At 41.4% G+C, this 27,610-nt stretch overlaps 1 protein-coding gene across 1 annotated transcript in view; it reads left to right on the top strand.

The window, feature by feature from the left end:
* AOAH (acyloxyacyl hydrolase) overlaps positions 1 to 27,610 on the top strand; it is a 188,646-nt gene that overhangs the window by 37,513 nt on the left and 123,523 nt on the right. Inside the window, exon 4 of the mRNA XM_004418824.3 lies at positions 6,701 to 6,800. Within this exon, the coding sequence (XP_004418881.1) occupies positions 6,701 to 6,800 (100 nt within the window). The remainder of the gene's footprint in view (positions 1 to 6,700; positions 6,801 to 27,610) is intronic.

The following is a 27,610-nucleotide window of genomic DNA, read 5'->3' as shown; positions in this document are numbered from 1 at the left end:
GATAATATAATAAATAATTGTCTAAGTAATTAGAATTAGTATGTTTATTATATATTCCTTTAAGGCATATATTTTTTACTTTAGTTATATCTTTACTTTATGAAAAGAATGTCACATTGTATATAATCTTTTGGGACCTACCACTTAAATTTATATGTCTAAGATTCATTCATAGAGTTGTGTCATTGCTGTAGTTACATTCATTCTGACTGTACAGATTATTCCATTTCGTCTCTGCAAGAGTCTATTTCTTCACTCTCCCACTGATGGGTATTTGGGGTGTTTCCTGGCTTTCTCTCTGGTGAACAGTGCTACTATGAACATTCTTACATGGTTCGTCTTTTATATACCATTACCCTCAGAGCAGAGAGGCTCAGAGGACAGCATCACCCCCAGAACAGAATAGGCAAGAGTTGCAGAATTTTAAAGACAAAAAGAACTTAAAATCATGCAGACCAGAGAGACAATCAGTGCTCCACCATGCTGTGCATCTGCCTCTGTTAACATTGACCTCACTCTCTTATGGTAAATGATTTCTCACAGCCCTGGACTGTGAGCGTGTGGAAGGCAGGGTCTCTCTCTTCTCAACTCATGCCTCTATTACTGCCACTGCCTCCTAACTGGACTCCAGGCCTGCAGGCTTGCTCATTGCCCTTCAAGTCCATAATCTACATTATAGCTGGCCAAATATCTTTTTAGTGCAAAACTTATTACGGCACTCTCTAACATAAAACTCTTCAAAGTCTTCATACCCTTTTCAGGATTCCTTAGCCCCACACACAAGGCTATTTATGAACTGGTCCCTGAAGACATTTCCAGACTCATCTCTGGCTGCTCCACAGCACACCAAACCACTTGTAGTTCTCCCCACACACCAGGAGGGTTTTGTCTCAGGACCTTTGCATGAAATGTTCTCTCTGTTTGGCACATCCAAAACCTCTACCCTAGACAAATCCCACTTCTTTGGATCCAGCTCCAGGGTCACTTGCTCTGGAAACTTTCCTGACCCTCCCCAGGCTAAGACAGACACTCCCACCACCAACACACACACACACACACACACACACACACACTCCTAGTACCTGTGCAAACCCCTAGCACAGCACTTACCACATCTGTTTGTAATTTAATTCTCCGTTTACTTTTCTGAGTTGCTAACTAGATTGAAAGTCTTCTGAGGGCTAGGACTACCTTTCATTCATCTTTGTATCTCTAGGTACTTAGCAAAATACTGAATATGTGGGAACAAGGAAGGAAGGAGGGGAGGAGAAGGAGAGGGCTTTGAAGCTCCAGGGCTTGGTGCAATTCTTCAGCACCAAAGGCCTTCAATAAATGTGAAACTAATTAATTCTTTTAAAAAATAAAATTATCTCTACAGATGAGCTATGACTAGGCTGCTCTAAAGAAAATTATTTGAATGTGTTAAAGCAGTAAAAAAAAAAAAAAAACTTTTAGCCTACTCAATGAATCTGTTTACATACTAGTATGAGCCAGGTGCTCTGGGGAAAATGTCAACTTGGCCAGAGAGGTTCTACTGGGCCCAGATCATGGAACTAGAGAGGTAGATGGAAAATAGTCACAGAAACCAAAGAGGGCAATACATACAGATACCCAAAAAGGGTGCCAGAGATTAGCCATGAAGCATGCTGGGAGTAAAAGGAGAGTGGCCTGGGTTCCTTGGGAAACCCATTGCTCTTCTGTAGCTGGCTGGAGGGTGGTGAGTACGAGAGCCAGTTAAGCACAAGGATCAGAGAGAGAACAGCAGATGCTGTACTAGGTACTGCAGATATGAACTGTGCAAGAGACAGTCCCCACCTCAAAGAGCTACAAGTGGACACAGGGTGTTAAGAAAGAATGGGCCCAGCAAGCCACCAAAAGCGGGCCACTTTGTGAGTAGGTGGTGAGGAGGGGAGGAAATTTTTTTCTTTGAGATGACTCAAAGACATGAGATGACTAATTCTCCTTAGTATGGGGTGAGCCACTTTGAAGAAAGACAGGTGTAATAAATGACCCCCCTTTGTGATTCTGTCTGCTATCGGTTTTGTTTGTGTGTAATTTTCCAGTTGCAATATTAGCTGTTTGCTGATAGAAATTTCTCCTCTTACATGTGTTCTTTTCACAGCTTGTTTTAATCAATTACGTACAGTTCCAGGTTGATGTAGGCCCTGAAAATAACAACCTCATGATTTAGTTTTACCTGAATTTCAGGCTTCCAGTATTAAATGTGTTTCTTAACACAAAGGGCATCCCTCCTCATTATTTACTCCACTCAATTCTCAATGATTCATGGACTAATTATTCAGCAATTACGTTCCTTTCCCACAGGTGAGCCACAGGATGTTGTTAGGAAGGGAGACTTCTGAGCACTCAGGGGTTCCCCCAGGAATTTGGATCACGCAGGAAGGCTACTTCCAGAAGCAGCCCAATCCTACCCAGTGACCACCTGCTGGGTCCTCTTCTGCCTGGTCCTGACTTCCATTGTGCTGTAGGTTGCCATAGTAAATCTGATCCTGGTCTTCTGTCTGTCTCACCTTGCCTCCTGGTATCTATTTATGCTTCCCTCTAAATCATAAATTACTGTATTCCAAACTTAGGAGCTCTCAGAGATCAGGAGAGGCCTAAACTACTCACATTTTTAGAAGAAAAATGCAAAACAAGATTTATAACAATTATGGTACACCTTAATGTTTTTTAGACACCAAAATTACAAAGCAATATAACCGTGCCATTCACAAAATAATTACAAGATTTATAGAAATGGTTAAATTTACAGTACACTATAAAGAGTGTGGTCCAGAAATAGGATAAAAGTATTGAGTCATATGAGGAAGATCTTTCAAGGCTATGAGTGTATATCTGTGACTATATATTAATACATAAAATTTCCTTTACAAGTGATGTCAAAGGTCTAAATTTGAGAGCTTTCATGTGTGAAAGGCCCTGTCCTCGCTCCCTGACATAGGCTGTTACTCTGCCCATCTGTTAACTTAACCCTGACCTTGCTCTTCTTTTGACTTATGATGATAATGAACCTCATTGACTTCATTCCACCATGATCCTAATTAAACTTGTTAATTAGCTCTTCCCAATGTGTTGAAGCCTCCCCCTCCCCACATGCCTCACTCCTGCACACCTCTGTACCTATAACGGTAGTAACAGGAAATAAATTAAAATGTGGCCATTTTGGTCTTATTTGCTGCTCTGGGAAAAGGAAAACAATGTTGACTGGGAATGGTTATTACGAGTTTGGAGATTTCCTAAGGATTTCACAAATTACGTGTAGCTTAGGCCTTCTGTCCCAAGGTTGGGCCAGTGGTCAAGAGCACACCTGCTACTTTGCACATTCTTTGTGTCTTGCACGTTCTAATGGTCTTCCACTTGTCTGGACTTATGAGCCTCAGCATTTTCTATTCTTGTCCAAAGGAGTACTTCTCACTTTTAGTCATGAGAAGCTCTGGTTTTAGAGGACTCTGGAAAGGACACCACATGCCCAGTTCTGCTCTCCTATTCCTCAGTTCAGAGAATACCAGCCTCACTCTCTGACTGAGGGGGCCCCCTTCCATTTGGATATTCAAGTTGACATACTTGAAATTGTGCACTATTTACAGGGGAAAAAGAATAGGTCTTGGATACCATATGACGACTTGGCTCTGGTGGTCCTGGATTGTTGCAGATGGAATATTGGCCTTAGTTTAAAAAAAAAAGATTAATCAGAGCCTTATTTATCATCCTCCTGAGTCCACTAAATACCAGAACCCCCATAAAAACAGCAGTCATCAGTTAAATAAATGAACCATTAAGTTGAGAACAGATGTGTGACAACAGCCACCTCTCCTGCTTCACTGACCCTTGGTAGACATTAGTTCGGTAATGGACTTTTTCTGTCACAAACAGCTTGTCCCACAGCTTAGAAGACAAGGCCTCCTTTAATACTGTAAGTTACCTTCCCCTCCACCTCCCTTGAAGGAAGCCTGGGGCCAAGCAGATGATTCTCATGATGAACTCTTTTTCCCTTTTAACTCAGGTGCTCACAAAATGTTGAGAAGCCGTCTTGCCAGTCACATGGCTAGTCTCATTCAGCTGGAATGAGATTTGGGAGCCTGTGGTCCCAGCTTATCTTTTCATACACTAGTGACCATCAAAATGTTTGAAGATGTCTGAGGTGGATCCTCTTTCTCTGACGGGCTTTTCAGTAATATGGGGCAGTTCTTTCTGCAGGAATGTTCATGATATAAACTCTTAAGGCCTCTCCCAGCATTTTTTGGTTGGTAGTCCAAAGATAACATTATTAGAATTTTAAAGATATTTCGATGTTCAGCATCCATTAAAACTGCTGCTTACATGCACTAAGTAGAACCAGAGGGCTGGTTTTTTGTTTTGTTTGCATCTTGTTTTTGTTTTACCTTTCTGAATCTCATCTGTTATTCTCCACATTCAGGTATAAAACTCCCTTGGAGGAGTGGACAACCTAATCGAGAGTCTGTGGAATGGCTATCAGGGAAATAAAGCAGAAGTGGGCGTGGAGTCAGGGAGCAAATCCAGGCCCTAGTCATGGGGGCCAAGCATTACCAAGCTAAACAGTGGTTCTCAAGGGTCGGCCCATGTATGGGCTGTGACTGTCACAGCCCAGAAACATCTCGGCCTTCCTTATGACTAAGAAGGAAGGAGAAGAGGAGGAGGGTCAGAGAGAGAAGAAAGAAGTTGTAATTGGAGTAGTTGTAGAGCTAGTCGCTGTAATAGCTGGGGGGAGGTACATGGAGTGGATTTATTGTAAGGGAATCTAGAGTATATTGTGGGGGAAGAGGGAGAATCTCCCTCTGCCCTTTCCCTTAAGGTTCTTATGGCTGGCCGAATAATTAACAAGACAGGTTAGCAGGAGAAAATAATACCTAGTTTAATAACATGTATACATGGGAGAAACCAGGGACACTGAGTTTCTCAACACAATAGCAGAAATTCTCGTCTTAAATACCATCTTCAGCTAAGGACAAAGGAGGATGTTGGGGGTGGGGGGAGTCAGTTACAGCAGATTACCACTAAAGCACGGTAAACAAGAGTAAGATTATTATGCAGATTTAAGGTCACACTTTCCACATTGATAAGTTTCTAGAAATGAGGTCATCCCCCCTCTTCCCAATACAGAGAGGGAGATACCTTTACAAATGGAGATTTCCCTTATAAATGTAAAAATGGAGATTTCCCTTATAAATGTAAATGTTTGTCTGGCAACTCCTCGCAGGTCCATCCAGAGAATGTGGCCAGAGAGACAGAACTTCCCATAAGATGGGCTTGTTGGTGCCTTTTCCATTGTAACATCTATTTTACATCATATTACAGATCTTCTATGTCAAATTCTTTAGGCAGTTAGTAGGGGAAGTCAAGTGTCCGTCAGAGAAAACAATCAAGGTAAAGAGATAGATTTCAGGGTGGCCAAATCTTGATCTCCCACAATATCATGAAACTCAAAGGCAGGAAAATATCCAGGCTTCAGACAGAGACTGGAAACGGGACAGGGAAGCCACCAAGAACACAAGGGCGCACGGTCCCCAGGCTTCCTCACTGCACACGCTGGGTTCTGCCCCATGAACCCCATCCTACAGACTAGCTTTCCAAATGCTCAGTCCACGTCAGGAAATGACGTTACGGTCCCAAGTCACTATGGCTCCTTTTATTCTGAGAGCAGCCCAAAGTGAAGTCAAACTTTTTAACACCAATTCCGAATTTCCATAAAAGAGAATCTGATTGGTCCTACTTAAACAGTAGTCTAATGAGGTCTAATCAACTGGCTGGGAGATAAGGGACAGTTGTCAGGAACCCACCTCTATGGGTGAAGGGGGACAGTTAAGTGATCATGTGAGCTGGCAAGAAACCCCAAAAAGTATCTTCTAGAATCTATAACTGTCCTTCCAAAATTTGTCTCTAGATATTATCAACCTATGTTTCTGGATTCTTTCTTTTTGTTGCTTTGGTTTGGTTTGCTTTGGGCGTGAATCAATAAGTTACTTGGCAAAGTTACTACAAGTCCGTACTTTACTTGTTCCTTCATTTGAAGCAGCACATGATACTCATTCTTCCACATTTAAGAAGAGTTTTGAGGGTGTCAGGTAGAAAATGGATATGAAAGGTTTGTTTAAGCCCCTGCAAACCCAGACATAAACCAAAATATTTGAAGAACACTATCCTTACACTATTCCCAGGGGAAAAAGTCAAAGATATTGTATTTCCTTCCATAAGGTAGAGAAATATATTTACTTTAAAGGGAAAGAGGTGATTTGGATTATGCCTAAGAAAATAATTTTATGTGTTTAAGGCTATATCATACATGATTTTTTTCTATAAGGCCCAGCAAACTTTAAAATATTGTTCCCGTCAAATTACACTCCTGCGCATTTTTCTTTTCCTAATTTTATTTGTGGCTGCTCCTGAAAAGAATCACAGTGCTTGTGTGAGAGGCTGATTCACAGCTCAGTGCTGTTTGTGCCCCATCCCCGCCCCCAGGACCTTATTCTAAATGTAGAAGACAGCGACGTGGCAGGAAATCGTTATGATCCAGCATCTACACCGGCCTGGACTCAAGGCCATGCTGCAGAGTTGAGGGTATTAGAATCCATTCTGGGGATTTACTTTTCTTTCAAATAGCTTCTGTTTCCTAATGCCTGAGAGATCTGAATAGCCTTTGTTTTGCCCTCTTTCCCTCCAGGCTTAGTGCGGATAGGAATGCTGATGTGGTGTGTCACACCCTGGAGTTTTGTAAACAGGACCCTGGCCAACCATTGTGTCACCTCTACCCCCTTCCCAAGGTGAGTGGGTTTTTACTCTGAATGTCAGATTAAGGTGACATGCCAGCCCTTTGCAAATGCTGTAAAGAGAGGCTCAGCTTTGCTTGCTCAGTGGTTTGGGGACCGGGAAAGACAAAATGACATTTTCAATTACATCATGTGAAATAATATTGCCAAGTGTCAACCTAGCTCCCTCCCCCACCACACTGCCAAAGAATGTCTTGCTGTTTAACTCTTGTGGACTGTAATCTAGAGCTGGGCTGGCAGTAGGTAGGAAAAATCTGCCCAGCTAAGGAGAGAAGAGGTTTAAATCCCTCTCTACCAATTAAATATCAAGCAAGTCATTTTTATAGGGTGACTGACTCATGCCAGTTTGCCCAAGACTTTCCTGGTTTAAGCACTGAAAGTCTCACATCCTGGGAAAACCTGGGTAGTTGGTAACCCTAATCTGAGCTTTATTGTTTTCACCCATAAAATGGGTATAATAAAGTTCCTGAAATACCTCCCTCACAGGTTTGTTGTGGGGAGTAAGTGAGCTAACACACATAAAATGCTTAGCACAATACCTGCTACATAAAAAAGTGTTAATAAAAATGGTAGCTAATATAATTATTATCAATATCATTATTATTCAGAGATAGCTGTTCAGAATACCCTGTCTACATTATATCATGTTGAACAATTTTTAATTGGAATGCAGGCAGAGACAAGGCTGCAAATGTTGACACGATTCCCTGCCCACTCTCTGAATGAGAATATCATACTAAATCCAGTTAGGCCTTACAATATTGATTTTCAGAAGCTTCCTGTAAAAATTAAATAAAATATAAAATAAAAATTTTATGCCTCCTTTCCCAGAATTGTAGGTTTTCTGTATATAACACAACAAGTTTCTGTTTTATTTGTAATTTCCTTTTTATTCTCATTGAAATAAAGTCAGTTTAACACTTTGTGGCCTAACTAATGAACATGATTTTGCTGACTGACGATATTAAATATCATAAGGCTGTCTCGTTGAGCGGGAAGAAAGAGATGCAAATACCTGGGTTACGCGTGCATTTCATGCTTCCTCGGTCATTGACTAAGTACCAATTAAATTTCCCCTAATGTCACCTGAGAAGCTATGGGCTCCACTGGTTTCTGAAGAGTCAGTTAATTTTAATTAAAGAAAAAACTTTTCATGTGTTCAAATAGCATGTGGATATCATATCATAATATTCGCTGTTTGATAAAGTACGGAAGAAGAGTGTCTTTATGTACGAAGGCAAATGATATGGGTTTCTGTGATTTCCTTAAATAACATCATGTTATACATACATCACACCCACAGCTATACATAGTCACAAAATGTTCAACTTTAAACTCTCTCATTTAAAATGACATTCTTTATTTTTATACTCTATGGAGTTTATTCTCGAAATATCATTTCCTTGTCTTTCTGTCACAACCCCCTTTTCAATTCCCAACTTGGGAACATTTCCACCATCCCTCTTGGCTGGGAGGAAGTTGGAGGATTTCATCCCAGAAATGCTTGGCTTCCACCCCAGCTGGGCGTGTTCCCTGGTCATCTCCCTTCATGTGCCCCCCCACCCCCGATTGCTGTTCTGGACCTTTACCCTCCTTCTCAAATCCCCATGGCCAACCTCCCTCTCTAAGATGACCCAGGAAGGAGGGGCAGTGGGAGCTAATGTGGACAACCCACTCTCCTCTGCCTCCAAGGTTTCCTTTAATATCCAGAACTGACATTTACTGAGCACTCGCTGTGCTTACACTTCATCTTGGTTAGTTCCCCAAATAGCCCTGGGATGGAGGCACCATTAGGACCCCTTTTTTAAATTTGATGAAACTGCGAGTCACAGAGATTATGTAATTTACTGAATGTCACTCCCTTAGGGAAGAACAAAACAAGGATTCGCATCCCTGTCATCCTGCTCAGAGAAGTTTGTTGGTCTCTTAATCATTGTCAGTGTTTTCCAAAATCCCCTGGGGGTGTATCTTCACACCAGTCACCTGAAATTCCACCACCAGAAACAACCAGTGTGTTGGATGTTTTCCTTTAATTCTTAAGTAAATTATTATTATATTAATTTCTTTGAGAGTTATGATAATTTTATATGCACAATTTTTTAGCCTACTTTTCCCCCTTAACATTACATTTTAAAAATATATTTTTTAAATGGTACATATCAGACCTTCTTTTCATTTCCATGGTGCACGAATTACATTTACAAAGCAGGTGTGAATTAATAAGTAGAATTACCTACCTACTATAGGTAGGTAAAGATATAGATGTAAATAATTTCCAGCCTGCCAGAAGCCTTCCTCATGCCGCTCCCAGTCAATAGCCCCCCACACCAATGTAGCCACCATTCTGAAATCTCTCACCACAGATTAGTTTATTTATATCAAGTTCGAGTCTTGAATTTCCCATAAATGCAATCATACAGTATATTCTTCTTTGTGTTTGGCTTCTTCTGTCTGTGAGAGTCATCTGTGTTTTTGTGGGTAATGATACCATTTTATGAAGTATCCACACAATCATCTTTTGATGTAACTCCTGCTATAGCTTCCCAATTAGTCCAATCAAATCTGCTCTTGCCCTCTTTCCAATAAATTTTCCACACTGATGCCAGAAATAACTTTCTTTAAGAGAAATATGGTCTTGTCATCCCACCCCAATGACTTTGCCTGGAAAAATTTCTCTCTCGTCCTTCAACTTGATGAACTCCTCCTCACCCTTCAGATCTCAGCTTACGTGTCACTTCTTCGGGGAAACCATCCCTGACTCTTTACACAACTCTCTTGTCAAAGCTCTTGTAATTTCCGTCATTGAATTTTCCTTGTTTTCAATGATACACCTGTGTGATTGCTTGTCTATCTCTCCCACTAAGCTATAACCTCCAGGAGGACAGACTCTGTCTTCTTCACCACTGTATACCCAGTGCCTAGGAAGGTGCCTTATACATAACTAAGAAATATTTGTTGAATGAATAACTGAATTGCCACTAGCTTCTCATTTGCATCACTGATGGAAATTCTGATTTTCCTTACTTCAGGGCCACAATAATTTTCCCACTGCATACCTCTGATCATATTATTTCCCCCAGCTTATGATCTCCACATTGCCTACACAGTGAAGTAAAATTTTTACTTAGTGTTTTAAGATTCTCCAAAAGCCTTCCCAGACTTGCCTTCCACTATTATCCTTGCGTATCCCACGCTGCGGCCAAACAAGAGTGATTGGCTCTCCTTTGATCCCACCCCAACCTGCTCACCTCTGCCCCTTCATTCTTTTTTTTTTTTTAAAGATTTTATTTATTTATTTTTTCCCCCCAAAGCCCCAGTAGATAGTTGCATGCCATAGCTGCACATCCTTCCAGTCGCTGTATGTGGGACTCGGCCTCAGGATGGACAGAGAAGTGGTGCCTCGGTGCGCGCCCAGGATCCGAACCCGGGCCACCAGCATCGGAGTGCGTGCACTTAACCACCAAGCCACGGGGCCGGCCCTGCCCCTTCATTCTTAATCATTCCTTCCACCAAGAATGCCCTGTCAACACCACGCCCATCCTTCTAGCTCATCTCACTGTCACCTTCTCCATAAAATAATTCCTAATCCTCTCCGCAAAATGTTAACTCTCCTCTCAACCATTATCATAAAATGCCTTTTTGAGTACAGTACTACCATGTGCCAGTACTGTTCTAAATGCTTTATATAGATTAATCATTTCATCTTCTGAGGTAGATATTGTTATTGTCCACATGTTATAGATGAGGAAAGTGAGGCACAGAGATATTAAGATGTTAAGTTTACGTAGATTTCCTCATTAGGCTGTAAGCATATCTGGGTGACAGGTGTGCATCTTGCCCGTCTTTGTTGCCTCCATCATGCCAGGCACATACTTCATATATAGATAATATACCAGGCCCTGCACTTTACATGCGTGATCTCATTTAACAGTGCTCCTGGGAGTATATTTATTTTACAGATGAGGAAATTGAGACTAGGAGAAGTTAAGGGATTTGCCCAGGTTACACAGGTAGTAAGTGGAAACAAGAGGATTCAGCCCCGAGTCTGAATGCCACTGTGCTCTATGCCTCACTGATACTCTCGGGGTGTTGCTACTTTGAACAGAACCACTGCTCCTGGGCCAGCCAATGTCTCACAAGCAGGACTCTGCACCCTCAATGTCTTTATTTTCATGCTTTTCAGATTCTGGTAAAATATAAACGGTGTGATGCAAGCCATTGCCCCTGTGAAACGCATGCTGCCGGGTGGAGGGATGAAGGGAGCTTGCAGGGCAGAACCGAGCAGTGTAGATCAACAAGGGTCTGACTTTAGTGGGGCCAAAAGTAAAAGGTGGAACTGTGGTTAGGGATCCCAGTGAACCACCTGTTCATCACCTACAGCGCAGCTGAAATTCCAGACCCACTTCTTGTCAATCCGTTAGCCGCGTCTCCATAGCCTTATCTATCTTGTCTCAAAAATGACGAACTCCATCCATAATTAACTGAAGCAAGAAACAATCTGCAGTGTTCAACTGGCACCAGGAGAAGGGAGGTGGGGAGAGGAGGAGGATGAGGAGGATGAGACAAGGCAAGGCAAGGAAAGGAAAGAAAAGAAAAAAGGAAATTACAGACTGTGTTATAAAGACCACCCAGATGGTTTTGTGTTACCTACTTTGGGAGATTATTTATACCATTCCTTCTCTCATTCGCGCACAAAACAAGGCATTGCCTGCTGCTGGTCTGTGTGTGTGTGCGTGTACGCATGCACGCATGTGTATGTGCATGTGCATAAGCAAGATTCTGACACCACAGCTCTCCCGCTGAAAATTGAAAGGGGTTCCTTCACCTTGTCGCTCTTTACACCTCTCTTTTTTAGACCAGAATGTGACAGTGCACAGGCCCTGATTGGGCCAGGAGCCGCCTGGAGCTCCCTCAGCTTTACACCGCTCCCTCCTGGGTCCCCTAACTCTGAGATCTCAGGGCAGACCCTGTAGCATTGAACAGTCCCCTTCCTAAGCACCCCTGAGCTGGAGGGACATGCTGCATTGACAAACACCTTAAAGGCATACTCAAGACTTACTTCACACAACTTTGATCCACATTAAAAGAGAATTATATTCAGAATGGGTGCTCTAGTGGAGACAGATTCTCTTTATTTCCCTGGGGCCTCCGACTCATTTAAACTGCTGTGAAGGAGACCCGCTGCCTTAGGAAAGCAGTCCAGACTTTGAAACAGCTTTTCCCACAGTGCGTCTGATTTCTGCAGGAACCAGAAGCTCTCCATGGCTGAGTGTGTGGGAGTGTATGCACGCACAGGGAGTTCGTGTTTCCCTGCAATCCAAACTACCAGGAAGCTGACAAAAGAGTTTGGGAAGGAGAAAGTTTGCACTCTTTTTTTGAGAAAATGACATGTGACAAATTCTCGTTGTTCAACTGAGAAGTAAACAAGCTGACCTCAAGACTTTACTTTTATTTTTTAAACATTAAGTATCAAATAAAATATCTGGTATCTCTTTTAATTGAGATCTCATGCAGTGAGGTTTAGGAAAAATTACAGATGGACAGGAAATTGAACATTTTCTAAGATTCGTTAATCACTCAATTTCATTCCATGCAGTCAACAGTGGCCTTCCGCTCATAATAATGTGCTGAGTTCTGTGAGCTCACCACATGCTCTCAGATGTGTATTCATCTAATCGTCCCCAAATTCTGTTTCTTTTAATAAGCTTTTTATTGTACAATAATTTCAGATTTACAAAAAGTTGTAAAGATACTGCAGAGAGTACACCCCTCACCTGAGGTCAGTTTCCCCTAATGTTAACATCTTAACACAACTTAGTCAAAAATAAAGAACCCGATATTACTCTAGCGTAGTACATTACTAGTAACGCACCTCCAGACTTGATATGGATTTCACCAGGTTTTCACTAATGTCCTATCTCTGTTCCAGGATCTAATCAAGGATACACATTGCATTTAGTGGCTGTGTCCCCTTAGTCTCCTCTAGTCTGTGCATGTCCTCCATCTTTCCTTCGTTTTCATGATGTTGACAGTTTTCAAGAGTACTGGTTAAGGTACTGGTTAACTACATTTGCAAAATGTCCCTCAGATTGGGATTTGCCTGATGTTTTTGTGTTGATTAGACAGAGTTATGGGTTTTTGCAAAGAACACCACAGAGGCCAACGGTGCTTCTCATCACATTATATCAAGAGAACATGATGCCCACATGACATCCAGAGGGATGGTAACCTTGATCACTTGGTTAAGGTGGCATTTGCCAGGTTTTCCCACTGGAAATTCGCTCTTTTTCCCTTTTCTTCTTCTCTGTTCTTTGGAACTGAGTCACTAAGTCCAGCCTACACTCAAGGGGTCTGGCGGCACCACGCTTACCTCCTAGAGGAGGGAGTATCTACATATTTTATTTGGAATTCTTCCACAAAGATGTGTCTCTTCTCCCTCATTTATTTGTTTATTCAATCATGTATTTATATCAGTATAGACTTCATATACGTATTTTGTACCTTGAGTTATAATTCATAATTATATTATTTATTTTCTTACTCAAATTTTTTTAGCTTTGGCCATTGGGACCTCTTTCAGGTTGGCCTCTGTGTCTCTTCGACATGGCTCCATTCTATTTTCTTTTATTTCTTTTCTTTTTTTTTTGAGCACTTCCTTATTTTCTGGTAATACCAGATGATCCAGTGTCATCTTGTATTTTTTCTGCCCAAGCTCTAGAATCCGCCATTTCTCTAAGGAGAACTGGTTCCTTTTATTGGAGAATGGTATTTAGAAACCAAGATCTGAGTGCTGGGCATGCACATTGCTAGCGGGATGTCATTGCTTCTAGATCTTCTTAGTGGAGAGTTTAGTAAAGTATGTATGTCTACAACCCATGTATCATCCATCTGCGTGTGTGTGGACATGAGTTCATATTGATCTCTCCAACTTTGGTCTAGTATCTCAGGGCCAAACTCTCTTCTATAGGCATCAATATCAAACATATTTGGCAGTTGAGGCTTTAGACCTTGATCCAGGTCTCATACTTAGTGAATAGAACCTGAACTCAACCCAGGGCTTCAGACTTCAGACCTCCAGCTCTTCACATCAGCACACCTGTGTTTGGCATAGATTACGGAACACACTCAAAGTAGACAGTTCTCAGTGTCAGAGGGAAGTAAAGGCAGCTTTGGTTTTAGTTTTAATGAAATATTCTGAAGAGCTTAATTTCCAAGAATCTTTCACAAGTATCTCAACTTTCTCATTACCAGTTAAATCATATAGTCATTCACTCACTTAGTCAATCATGCATCAAGGAACATTTCTTGAGCACTTACTGTGTGCCAACCCCACTGCCAGGCACCTTAAGTAACTTATCTCTTTTAACCATCACAAATCTGCAGGACAGATATGATTCCCCCATTTTATAAATAAGTCTACTGAGATATAGAGAATCAAAAGACTTGCCTAAAGTCCTATAGCTTCTACAGAATAATTGTTTTTCTTTTTTCAGCCAGCAAATATTTATATAGAATGAATTATGTAGGACAGTATTCCAGCAAATGTGGCAGGCAATAGCAATGCAAATAGTGATTCTAGCAGGGGAGGCAGACTTGTAAACAAACTATGATAAAGAGACAAGTGCTCTAACAGAGGGTCCAGTGAGGAACAGGAACCTCGGTGGATGAGGGCTGGGCTCTCCCTGGGGGATAGGGGCCGGAGGTGACTATCTTCAAGGTGGAGTAAGAGTTGGCCCAGCACACCAGGCCTCGCCTGCCGCAGCGCCTTGTGCTTGAGCCATTTGTCCAGAATTCTTCTGGTTCTTTGCATAGCCAGCACCTTCTCCTCCTTCAGATTTCTGTTGAAATGTCCCGTCATCACACAGGTAACCTTCACGGTCCCTTAGTCCCTGACCAACCCACCTCAAGAGGATCTCCTTTCCTGCTCTCTCACAGCGCTTTGTTTACTTCTTTCACAGCGCTTGAGGACAGGGACCATGCCTTTCAGGCTCACTATCCTAGTCCCAGGACTGGTACAGTGCCTGGCACATAGTAGATGCTTCCTAAGATTTATTGAGTGAAAGATAAGATGGGAGGGGCAATTCTGAACATGTATTTGCTTTACTTCCTCTCTTGTGAGCATTTCTCTCGTCTCAGTGGAATATACCAGAGTGTAAAATGTTTAACTTATTTTAGAATGTGAAGCAGTTTTCAGAAATATATGTGGGGCCCCACCTCAGGGCATCTGCTCCAGTATTCCTGGGGTGAGACTCCAGCATCTACACTTCTACAAGCTTCTGATGAGCACTGAAGGGTGAGAACTCTTGTACTGAAGCCTAGCCCAAGCCTGAAAGTACTGTCTCTTCTCCTGCTGCTGGCCTTTTCTTTGTCATCTGGTGACCTCCTAGACACCACTTACCTCCTAGCATCATCCTTGATTCCTTGATTTCCAAACATTTCTTGATTTCTGCCTCTTTTCTGATAGACTCATTGACTTAAACTCCGTTACTGGGTTTCCAGTCTCCAATCCACCAGGAATAAGGCCTCTTAGAAGGGCTGAGGGAATTGGAGCTTTTAGAAGTAATCTATTTACAATTTACTCCTTTTTTAATAGATTTTCTCATAACAGTGTGCTGACTAATTGGGCAAAGTTGCACTGAAGTTATCTATACCCAAGGAAGAAAAAGATGTTGCCTATTAACCTGCTTAAGTCTCTCCCATCCCAAAAATTAAATATAAAAGTAAACCTCCAAGGACCCCCACTCCCCTTCAGCTATAATCAAATTTCTCTCTTGCCTCTAACTGAGGAGCAGTTCAACATGGTGGTTAAGAACATAGATTTTCGGCCGGCCCTGTGGCTTGGTGGTTAAGTGCGTGCGCTCCGCTGCTGGCGGCCCGGGTTTGGATCCCGGGTGCGCACCGACGTACCGCTTCTCTGGCCATGCTGAGGTCGCGCCCTGTGTACAGCAACTAGAAGGATGTGCATCTATGACATACAACTATCTACTGGGGCTTTGGGGGAAAAAATAAATAAAAAGAAAAAAAAAAAGAACATAGATCTTGGACCCTGACCACCTGGACTCAAAGCCTGGCTGCATTTCTTACTATCCGTCTCTGCTCAGGCAAGTTGCTCAATGGCTCAGCGCCTCAGTTTCTTCAACTATAAATGGAGATAGTACAAGGACCTCATAGAGTCATTATGAATATTAAACAAATTAATGCACATCTCTATGTGTATGTATATGCATACATACATATAAGAGTGTATGTATATTATATATAGGCAAGGCAGGAGATAGAGTTTAGAACAGTGTTTTGCGTGTGATAGGTACTAAATGAGTGTTAGTTAGCACTATCAGTAGCGTCAGCAGCATCATCACCATCCAAACGTTTTTTCAAAGATGATTGCTTTTCCTCTGTGCACCCCTTCCTCACCTCTCTTTTGCTACGCAACCCACTGCAGTCTGGCCTCTAGCCCTACCACTCTACTGAAACACTGCTGCTTAAGCTCACCAGTGACCTAAACGCCAAATCCAAGGACATTTTTATCCCTTACCTTCTGCATTTGACACTGCTTGCCACTCCCTTCCGGAAACTTCTTTGCCCTTTCCTGGTTCTCCTTGCATCTACTCTGTCTCTTTGAGGGGTTTCTCTTCCCTTCCTAGGCACCACGACCCACTCGACCAGGGCTCTGCTCGCTGTAGGCTTTCTGCCTGAGTAATTATAAGCAGGACAGCCTGGTGGCTAAGCACATGGCTTCTCATGCTAGCCAGCTGGAGTAAATGACCCTGGTTCTACCACATACTTGCTGAGTGATTTGAGATATATCACCTAACTTCCTTGTGCCTCAGTTTCTTCATCTGTAATATGGGGAGTACAGCAGAGCTTACCTCAAAGGGCTAATGTGAGGATTACATAAATTAATATGTGTAAAAATTCTTAGAAAAGTGACTGAGCATCATAAGTGTACAAAATGTTTGCCCTTGTTATTAAGGCTCACAAATAAAGCTCAAAACTTTCCTCAGAGCTCCAGCCAGTACATGCAGATTCCAGATAAATTTCTTCATTGGTATGTCCCAAAGACACCTTGAACATAACATGTCAGAAGCTAGACTATTATCTTTTCCCCACACCAGCCACTCCTCCTATATTCCGTATCTCAGTTTTGACACCATGTTCACCCATCTAAATGGTTCTTTCTAGTCTGTCCCCTGTCTCCATCCCTGATTCCACCTGCCTAATTAGGAGCTTGTCATTTCTAGGATGAAGTCCTGAAGCAGCTTCCTAACTGATATCTTTACCTCCAGTCTTGAACCCCTCAAATCCAGAGACCCAAATGGTGTTTCCAAAATGCAAATTCAACAGTGCTCAGTTTCCTGTCTAAATCCCTTCAAAACCACCCATCAACTTCAGAACAAAGTCTGAGCTCCATGACTTGGCCTTTCCCTACTTCTCCAACCTTGTTCTTTGAGGGGCTGCCTCAGCCTCTTCCCTCCAGCACACAGAACTTTCTATCATTCCGTTGCATCCTGCTGGTTCTCACCTGTCAGCCTTGCTCCTGTTTTCCCCTAGGCCTGTAATGTCCTTTCCCTGAGTCATCCTTGAAGACCCAGCTCAGCTGTAACCTCCTTCAAGAAACTGTCCTTGACACCCATTCTCCCACTCCAGTGAAGACTAGACACCCTTCCTCATGGTCCCCATGATACCATGTCCTTTCAGCTATCATTTCCATGTTGCATTTAGTCATTAGTTTAAGTGTCTATGAGATTAACTGTTGGACCATGAGTTGTAAGGCTGGGACTATAACTGACCCAGGTCTCTATCCCCACTGCCTGGTAGAGAGGCTGGCACAATACAGGTGCCCAATAATTGTGTATTGAAAAATTTGGCTAACATTTGAACCCAGTTCTATCTGTAAAATAGGGACAATAATACCTTCATAATGCTCTTTATCCCTACCTTCCCTCCCAACACTTGCTGGTGTCTATACTGCCAGTGCATCTTATTCTTTATCTTTTTCACAGACTCAGCCTAAGCCTTAAGATGTCTTGGTCTCTTTATCTATACTTGGCCCTTTTCTGCTGCTAATCTTCCTGCTGCTAGTCTAATCATGATGCTGACTCATCATGGACATCCATTCTATCCTTTCCAGTCTTCCTTTCTGACCAAGGCTAAAGTTATCCCCCAGAAATGCATCTCTGAGTTATTCCCCTGTTGCAAGAGCCTAAGATTATTATATTAGGAGCCCCCCACTTGAATGAAATCTTTCTGAGACATATTCTCAGAGGCTACTACAGTCCTTGTGTTTAATAAATGGTGATTGAAAAAAATGAATCGATGAATGAGTAGTAAGATTGGATTGGCAAGAAGATTGGAGTTCAGAGTCTCCTCTATTTAAAACCAAAATGCTCCCTAGTAACCATCAATTATTCTTCTTTGTTCTTATTCAAGAAATGTAATCTCTGATCCTGAGCTCCATTTTGTTCAATATAGCGTGTGTGTGTGTGTGTGTGTGTGTGTGTGTGTATTTGAGTAAATTTCTTTAATCTATCTCTGTTTTACAAGACTCAAATCTCTGAAGTCTGCATTTGTCTTTTCAGCATTATGACTTGCCTTTTTGGTGGAAGGTGGACAGAAAATAAAAATGAATTAAGTGCTCTCAGTTTAACAGAATCTGTGTGTCAAACAAGGAAAGGAAATTACTTCCTCTTTCATCATCATTACATTGGAGCCTCCATGGCTACTGCTGTGGACAATTCTAGCAAAGTAATAGCTCAAAACCTAAACTAGATAGAAATAATTAAGCTTCTCTTTCCATTTGGTTGTCTGGTCAACCTCCCAGCTTATACTTCCCCTTCCCCATCCTTCACCCTAATTCTGTATAGTATCAGAGTATTTTCTCACATATGTAAGCCTAGGAGAATACAAATCACTAAATAAGAAAGAAGTCATTTGTGTGATCATCAGACTTTTAGGTTAAGGCAATTTCCTTCTTGAGTGATGGCTGATCTTCAGCTGTGACATGGCAAACCACTAGAAAATCAAGTGTTATTTTTGAAGGGAACACACATTCAAGGAAAAATAACCTACAACTTTGGAACATTTTTTATCTACCTTACCATTCTGGAAGAGTTAATAAAGTTTTGCAAACTACCTCACTTAGTAAACTCATGGCTGTGCCTGGAAGACAATCATCTTTGGTAACTGGGACCAGAAATGGTAGTATGGTCAAAAGTGTCTTGGGTGAAATTGATAGACTTTTAAGGCTTAGATATCATTCTTTTATTCTCGTAATATACATTTTCTAAGCTCCTATTGTATGATAGGTACACATTTGGGGCTGGAAAGTAAAAGGCAATGACAATCATTATTTGAGTGGCTACAGCATACCAGAAACTGGACTAAGTGCTTGTCACACATCATCTAAAATCCTCCCACACAATTGCAAGGTTATTCCATTTTCCCAGTTTTACAGAAGAGAAATCAAAGTTCAAGCAAAGTGTTGGTTGTAGAGTCGTTTCCTTGACAATGTTTTTAAAGTTCTTCTTTAAACATCTAAGAAAATTATGAGCAATGAGATAAATGACAGGGGAATATAGCCTTCTAGATGCAGAAAAGTCAGCTTAAAATAGAACAGATTATAGTGTCTAAAAATAAACACAAATTCATTTGAGATTCTTGTTTTTGATAAAAATAGCATTTCAAATCAGTGGTAAAACACTGGCTTATTCAATAAATGGGTGGGACCAAATACTAGCCATTCAGGAATAAAATTTAAGCTAGATGCTTATCTATTCTATATCTATTCTAAAATAAACCCCAAATAAATTAAAGCCTGAATCATAAGGAACGGAACCATAAAAGAAGAAAAATCTGAGCAATTTTATTTGTAATTTGTGATCCAGAAGTCACAAAAGGAAATATGAATTCATCTGACTAGTAAAATCCTGCCATACACAAAGTCAGAAGACAAACGGCAAATTGGGCAACCATTATTGTAATATGCCACATAAAAAGTTATTTTCTCTACGATTCAAAGAGCTCTTATAAAATCAAAAACCAAAAAATGAGCAAAAGCAACAAACAATTGGTTTATAGAAAAAGAAGATCAAAGGACAAAAAGTATAGGGGGAAATGCTGATCCGTTTCTCATAATTAAAAAGGTGAAAATGAGATGAGATTCCATCTACCTCTTATGTATTTTGCTTCCACAAAACTCTTTGAAGGTCATTAGCCAAGAAATTATCACAGAAACGAAAGCCTTTAAATATCAGAGACCACTAAATTAAATTGCTCCCTGAAGACTTGAAGGTGTAAAACTCTAACAGAACTGATCAAAACGTGAAACACTGAGCTTGGATGTACAGTCTACTGTTCAATCATTTCTCTGAACATTTCAAAGGATCTTGACAGAGATTCCAGGCCATATTTTGGTTTAAGCCCCTATTTGAAATCTTGGAGAATTTATCTACTAAGACTTGTTTAAAGACTTATTTGGGGGTTACTACCACAGTGTGATAAACTCATAGAGATCTCAAGAATCTTCAAAGTATAGCAATAATAATGTAAATATTAAGTTACTGTTGACTTCTGGTACGCAGCAGAAATCACATGATTCCAAGGGTGGTACTTACATGGTACTCAAGATTTCAAAGTTTCTTTCCTGCTTTTGAGAAGTTAAAAAAACAACAACTGTTTCTCTCTTGAGAATACGCTTCTTTCTTTCCTTAGCTCAAGAAAAGCTAATGACCCTAGTGAATTTGAACAGTTCTAAAAGATACTTTGTATTTTAAAATTTTAATCATTGGTCTCCCAGTGTCCACTCTTGGCCCTCATCTTCACCTAATTAATCCCCCATATCAGAGTTTAGATCAAAAGTCACTTCCTCTAAGAAGTTTTCCTTGATGCCCCAAGTTAAGCCAGGTCCTTCAGGATTCCTCTCCTCTCATTGCACTCCATCCTTCCAGAACTTATTACAACTGTAATTAGGCTATTGCACAATAAGATAAATAATTATAAAATTATTTCACATCTGCCCCTTCTGTTAAAGTATAAACTCTATGAAAGCAGATAATCTGGCTAGTTTGTTCTTCAAACACATGATGTTCCCTGAGATTTCCCCAGAGCCCAGCACAGTTCATTGCACTTATTAATCAAGCAATAAATATTTATTGAAGGAACAGTGTGGTATACAGAACAATGGCTCCCCAAAGAGGTCCACATCCTAATCCCTAGAATCTGTGAATGTTACCTTACATGGCAAAAGGGACTTTGCAGGTGTGATTAAGCTAAGGATCTGTAGACGGGGAGATTATCCCAGATTATCTGGATGAGCCCAATGTAATCACAAGAGTCCTTATAAAAGAGAAGCAGAAGGATCAGAGTGTGAGAAGAACACGTGACAGCAGAAGTAGAGGTCAGAGTGATGAGGCCATCAGCCAAAGAATGTGTGCAGCTGCTAGAAACAGAAGAAGCAAGAAACGGATTCTGCCCTGGAAACCGTAGAAGGAACCAGCCCTGCTAACACCTGATTTTAGCTTCCTAAGACTCATTTCAGACTTCTGAGCTCTAGAAATGTAAAAGAATAAGTTCCTGTTGTTTTAAGCCACTAAATTTGTGGTAATTTGTTACAGTAACAATAGGAAACTAGTACACACAAATTGATTAGTTGTGTAACATTGGGGGCAAGACTGATCTAGCAACCTGAATGCAGACAGAATAACAGTAAAAACTTAGAATACTATGTTATGAAGAATATGAAGAATACTAGGTTTGACCTAAGACGACCCAATGACTGAACCACACCCACCATCTGACTAACCCAATTGTTTGCCAGAAGTCACGTGTTTAAAGAGTAGGACAATATCCTATAATAAGAATAGCCCATAGAGCCTAGCACTGAAGATTTTTGTGCACGTGCCCAGACACTAGGGAAGAAACGGTCAAAATGAAATAAAACTATTAGTTGTGAAGCCTTGGACAGTTCATTTAAACAGCACTGGGTCTTGAATTTCTCACCTATAAAGTGGATTTCTCACCTATTAAGAACTGTTCATTCCTACCTTGTGGAGTTGGCATAAAGTATATCCAATGACTGGTACAGAGCTTGAAGCATAGAACTTCTACGAAATGTGGTGAAGTGGTTTGTAGTGATGGTGGTGGTGGTGATGGTAGTAAAATCAATGAATAACAATATCAGAAAAAGGAGTGGGATGGGAATAGTGCTGTTTAAAATGAGGCTTTTTTTGGAGGTGTTGCCTGCAGAAAAGGATAACGATAGTGTGACTAAATGTATGGACGATACCTGTAGCTCTACAATGCAGAATTGGCCTAGGAGAAGGAAAGGAGGAAATTTAGCTAATGGTAAAATACGTATGAAGAAAAGACATTCATTGAAAAAAGAGAATGCATTTAAAGGTGGTTTTTCCTTTTGCTTTTACCATTCTTTCTTTTTTTTTGGGGGGGGGTCCCTAGAAGAAAGAAGAGAGTGACATGAACTGACTTCATTTTTTCCACATATGGTAAAGTAATAAATGTCTATCAGAGATGGGAAATGTTGGAACATGAAAATCCAGTTGGGCTTTGGTAGAGCTAAATCCTATGTGTTGAAAATACCACTGTAGGGTACAGTAGAACGCAGATATAATAGTAGACAGCAAATTCCACCCAAAGGCCAGACATGCCACTATTTGATAAAAATTTATAAGTAGAGGAGCTTCCTGCCTTTGTCTTCCGACTTAATAGAAGTCGCCTCAAAGCCCTCTCTGTCCCTTTCTCTTGCCTCTTCTAGTCTGCCTTATTCTGCATTTATTTATGCACTTACTGCCTCCAGTGGGCGGTCAAGTCCTTGGAGACAGCTTCTTTAAATCTTGCTCCATTTTTTTTTTTTTTTGTGAGGAAGATCAGCCCTGAGCTAACATCCGTGCTAATCCTCCTCTTTTTGCTGAGGAAGACCAGCTCTGAGCTAACATCTATTGCCAATCCTCCCCCGTTTTTTTTCCCCAAAGCCCCAGTAGATAGTTGTATGTCATGGTTGCACATCATTCTAGTTGCTGTATGTGGGACGCAGCTTCAGCATGGCAGGAGAAGCAGTGCGTCGGTGTGCACCCGGGATCCGAACCCGGGCTGCCAGTAGCGGAGTGCGCGCACTCAACCGCTAAGCCACAGGGCCGGCCCCCTCGCTCCATTTTTAAATTAATTTATACCACTCAATTAGGGGGTGAGGAACAACCTGTTCTAATAAACCTCTAGAAAAGATCCAGAATAATCAGAGATCTTCTCCCTACCCCCAAAACCCCCTCACACATGCCTGCTCTTTGACAATAAAAAACACACATCTAAAATCATCACTGCACTTCCCAGGAGCTTTCTCCTTTGTGGGAACCTGTCAGTGCTGTCAAATGTGTGAAGTGAACAAAAGGAGCTTTCTGTAATTTTCAAACCTACTGCCACTATAATTGATAGCAGAGATCTCCATCCCTAAAAATTATTCACTATAGAAACTCCTGCCTAAAAATACTATTTTTCTTTACTTCCTTCACTCCTAACTACCAGAATTTAACTCTTTAACATCACAGAACCCGCAAAGGCCCAATTAGTGAATGTGTCTTGACCAATTCACCAATACCCCTAAAATGTCAAGGGAAATTATGTTGAGCTCCAGAGCATCCCCCATATACTATATTCTTTACGTGTTTTCCCAACATACAGCCAATACGGTAGTCAATACAGTGCAATGTGCTTCAGCTGAAACATTTGAATGTTTTGGAAATGCTTTTCTGAATCGTATTCCTTCCCACAATGTGGCTCACAGGCTTGAATATGCCAACATGTGGTGTGGCTCTCCCAGAGGGCATTTAGTTCACAGATTTCTCAAACTTTTTTAACTCTAAACAACAACAACAATTTTCTTTTCTAGTACGCCTATTAACATCTCCCAGAGCAGGATTAAAAGCCTGGGTTTTGAACCAAATAGGTCTGAACTGAATCCGGACTGTGCCACTTATTGGCTCTGTGACTTTGGGCAAGTTATTTATCCACTCTAAGCCTCAATTTACTTCATCTATAAAATAGGGATAACAGTAATAATTACATAACACTTTCTACATTGTATTCTAGTTACAGTTTACTGTCAATCTTCTTTCCCAGGTTATAAAATCCTTGATGAGAAGGATTATGTCTCATTCACCATTGTATCCCTAACATATAATTCATGGCACAACATGGACACTCATTAAGTATTTTTGGAATGAATGGATAGAATGAATGATTGCAGAAAGAAACAACTGACTGAGTAATATTTATTTCTCCTTTCATTATCAATCATATGCTCGCTACTACACTTGCACCTGGGTTACATGAATTTCCACACAGGTGCACAAGTCCTTGGCATACAGAGCCAGTTCTCGCTCACGGCCATGTGATCCTTTGCATTAAACAGTCCACAATCCGTGTGAGTTACACTCGCCATTCCCCTAAGCCTTGGTGAAACCTCATAAGTCATATTTTCTTGCTTGTGTTAAAATTTCAGGGTTACTTCATTCTTGGAAAACGTGTGGCAATGGTGGGAAAGGTGCTGGAGTCTAGAAAATTGAGTGCCGTTAGCTTTGCTTGTAGAGTGGCCTGGTTAAATTATGTAACCTCTGAGCCTCCATTTTCTCATCTGTAAAATGGTCATGGTAGGAGTTTCCTCTCAGTGTGGTTTTCATGATCATTGAAAAATAGCATATGTTTGTGTAGGCTGATGTTGTAATCGTTGTAATTTTTCCATTTGTGTATTGGTCACATAACAACCCAAAATAAAAACACCAATTGTTGTTAACACTAATGCTTACTACATGCAAGGTGCTATTCTAATTAGTATCTTGTTCAATCCTCACAAAAAATGTTATTATCATCCCCATTTTGCAGATGAGAAAACTGAGGCTCAGAATGCTTAAGTAACTTGCCTAAGGTCCCACAACTGGTAAATGGTGAAGCTAGGATTCAAACCTGCAAACACTCTAGAGTCCAAATTCACTTTAAATAGGAAATAACACTGGAGAGCATGATATAGTGATTTATACATCATTTAAAGAGCTTCCACTAAAGATGGAAGTTTCACCCACATTCAGACTGCTAAATTTGATAACTTTCTCCATTTGGCTTAGGCTCCCATTTATCTAATGCTTGGCAGAGTGCAAACGCTCCCAGGGCACCCCTTTGCCCTAGAAACTGATGGCAACGAGGGCTTGGCCCTGGCTCTTCCATCATCCAGGCTGCTCAGAGCCCAGGGTCGAGAACCGCCATCACCCTGGGGAGCAAGAGCAGTCAGTAGTCACCAAGCCTCTCCTCTTGTCTGAAGACTTTGGGCTGGCTCTAGTTTGGATGAACACTTAAATCATTCTAGACAAAAATGTTTCACAAGCCTCCGTGGAGATATGCTACTGTGTACTCTGATGATCAAGCAAAGGGCCAGCCTCTCCCCTTCTGTAGATTGCTAGGGCACCATGACGTGTTGTGCTTGGAATTTTCTGAGTTCTTGAGTAAAGAAATTCAATATACATATCCACGGTTCTTTGGACTATAAGCCTTCAGGCTGACGGCTTATATCTCTGTGAGCCTGTGTGATGGCTTCCTCGGCGATTCACTCACGAGAGTGTTAAATAGGCTCTCAAGGGGATTTGAAGCTGGAATAAGGAAATACTATAACCAAAAGGAGAAAGTAATGAGAAGCTGAAAAGATTTGACCATAACAAATTGCGGGATCAAGTGAGCACTTCCAGGGCCAAGCTCCTCATTGTTGATGGAGAATCAGCTTATGCCTCAGATCACGGCTCTAGCTGAGTCATAAACATCATTATGGCTTCCCACCAGAAGAGTTTTATATATCCAGCTCACAATCTATTCCCAAACTTTCTCTCCAACCACTGATTACAGTTGTACCCTCCATTCTGAAGGTTTAATTTTTCAGAAGATGGAAAATTGTCCTCATTCCTTGGAAACAATGGCTTAAACACCGTGAAAAGGATACCAAGGAGAGATAGCAATTATCTTCATTTTCACATGACTTAGAATTTGCCCCCTTTGCCTGTCACTAAGACATGCAAACAAATTAGCTTTTCCAAATGTCTTTGAGTCTTTATATCCATTTTCTTCTGGGGAATATAGATCAGGCCTTTATCTAGACTCTCTTTTTTATGTCCAGATTAGTGCACTTGAACTGTGGGAGAAAGTGGTGCTCTGGTCAAGCCAGGTCCAGACCAACCTGCCCTCAGTCTTCCAGGGAGGACCACAGAAGCTTCAATCAGCTCAGCACTAAGGGATCAGAAGGCATTTGGAGCAGCCCTTGTCACTTTTTTTTTTTTTTTTTTTTTTTTGCTTGTCTTCACCCCTCACTAAACATTGATCCGCCCAGAGAACTAAGCTGGATTAAAATCAAATTGATTCTCTCAAGGGGGTCCAAGTGGCCTCCCCAGGAAGATGTTGCCAGGGCCCTCTCCCTGCTTCATCTTACTTCTGTTTGCTGTACTTGTTCCTGATCTGTCTCCTTCCAGCCCAAAAGCTCCGGGAGGGCAGGGATGTCTGTTCACCACCAGGTCTCCAGGGCTCTCACCACGTCCCTGTGCTCTGAGCACATCATTTTCTTTTTCAATAAGAAACAGGGTCACGTGTATTGAGATCTTTTTTGAAAGCATTTATTAACTGAATTTGTGCTCATTATTGAAAATTTAGAAAACACAGAAAAGAACCAAAAGGACAAAGATATCACCCACAAATATTATGGCATAATTCTTTGCAGGATTTTTTATGTCCATGTAAAATCTGATTAGCCTGTTTTCCTTACTTAACATAATATCATGAGTGTTTTCTTTCACTTTTTATTTCCGTATCTATTGAGCACCTAGTATGTAACACAGACTGTCAGGCCCTGTAGATGCTTGAGCTGGGCCTCAGAATGCAAAGGCGTCTTTCCTTCTGAGACAGAGAAGCAGAGGGCATGTAATTAAGGCAGAAGAATACCACCTCCAAGTTTCAATATTGTGGAGAATGAACTTTAGGTTAATAAGGGCAGCCAAAAAATCCACCATAACAGAAATTTACAACTGGATCTAGTGTCTTATAGTGACTTCACCAGAGATGCTTGCTTTATACAATAGGAGAATTTCCAGGATTTGTTGGAATTTCCAGAAAAAGCCAAAATTGCATTCAATAAAGTGAGTTTTGTTTTTGTTTTTTTTGTGTGTGAGGAAGATCAGCCCTGTGCTAACATCTGCCAATCGTCCTCTTTTTTTGCTGAGGAACACTGGCCCTGGACTAACATCCATGCCCATCCTCCTCCACTTTGTACGGGATGCCGCCACAGCATGGCTTGCCAAGCAGTACGTCGGTGTGTGCCCGGGATCCGAACCGGCGAACCCCGGGCTGCCGCAGCAGAGCGTGCGCACTTCACCGCTTGCGCCACCGGGCTGGCCCCAATAAAGTCAGTTTTTGAATGGGGCCATTTCCTAAGCAGTCTTTCTGTTAAAGACGTCCATATTTTAAAAGTGGGGATTGTAATGGACTGTTTTGGCCCTGCTGTCAGCTAATCAGAATGGACCCTGGGTGTCGTGTTGAAGTGCAGTCTGGAGGTACCCACTGGGTGTACCATGACATTGACCCCTTGGTTAACGGATCACAAGGAGGTCTTGGAAGTCCTAGGGAGAGGCTGGGTGGCCAGGGCAGTGGTGGGAACAGTCAGGAGCTCAGGGACACAACTGTTCACCAACTGGCACCATAGTGTTTCAATGTTTTAAGAAACATAACACTATTCAAGGGCATCCTGACAACCAGACCCACTTACAGAG

This window comes from Ceratotherium simum, chromosome 1, assembly GCF_057802395.1.
Source record: "Ceratotherium simum simum isolate JZ-2026a chromosome 1, ASM5780239v1, whole genome shotgun sequence".
Taxonomy (NCBI): domain Eukaryota; kingdom Metazoa; phylum Chordata; class Mammalia; order Perissodactyla; family Rhinocerotidae; genus Ceratotherium; species Ceratotherium simum.
Note: the sequence above shows the minus strand (reverse complement) of the source record. Positions and strands in the feature narration are given on the sequence as shown.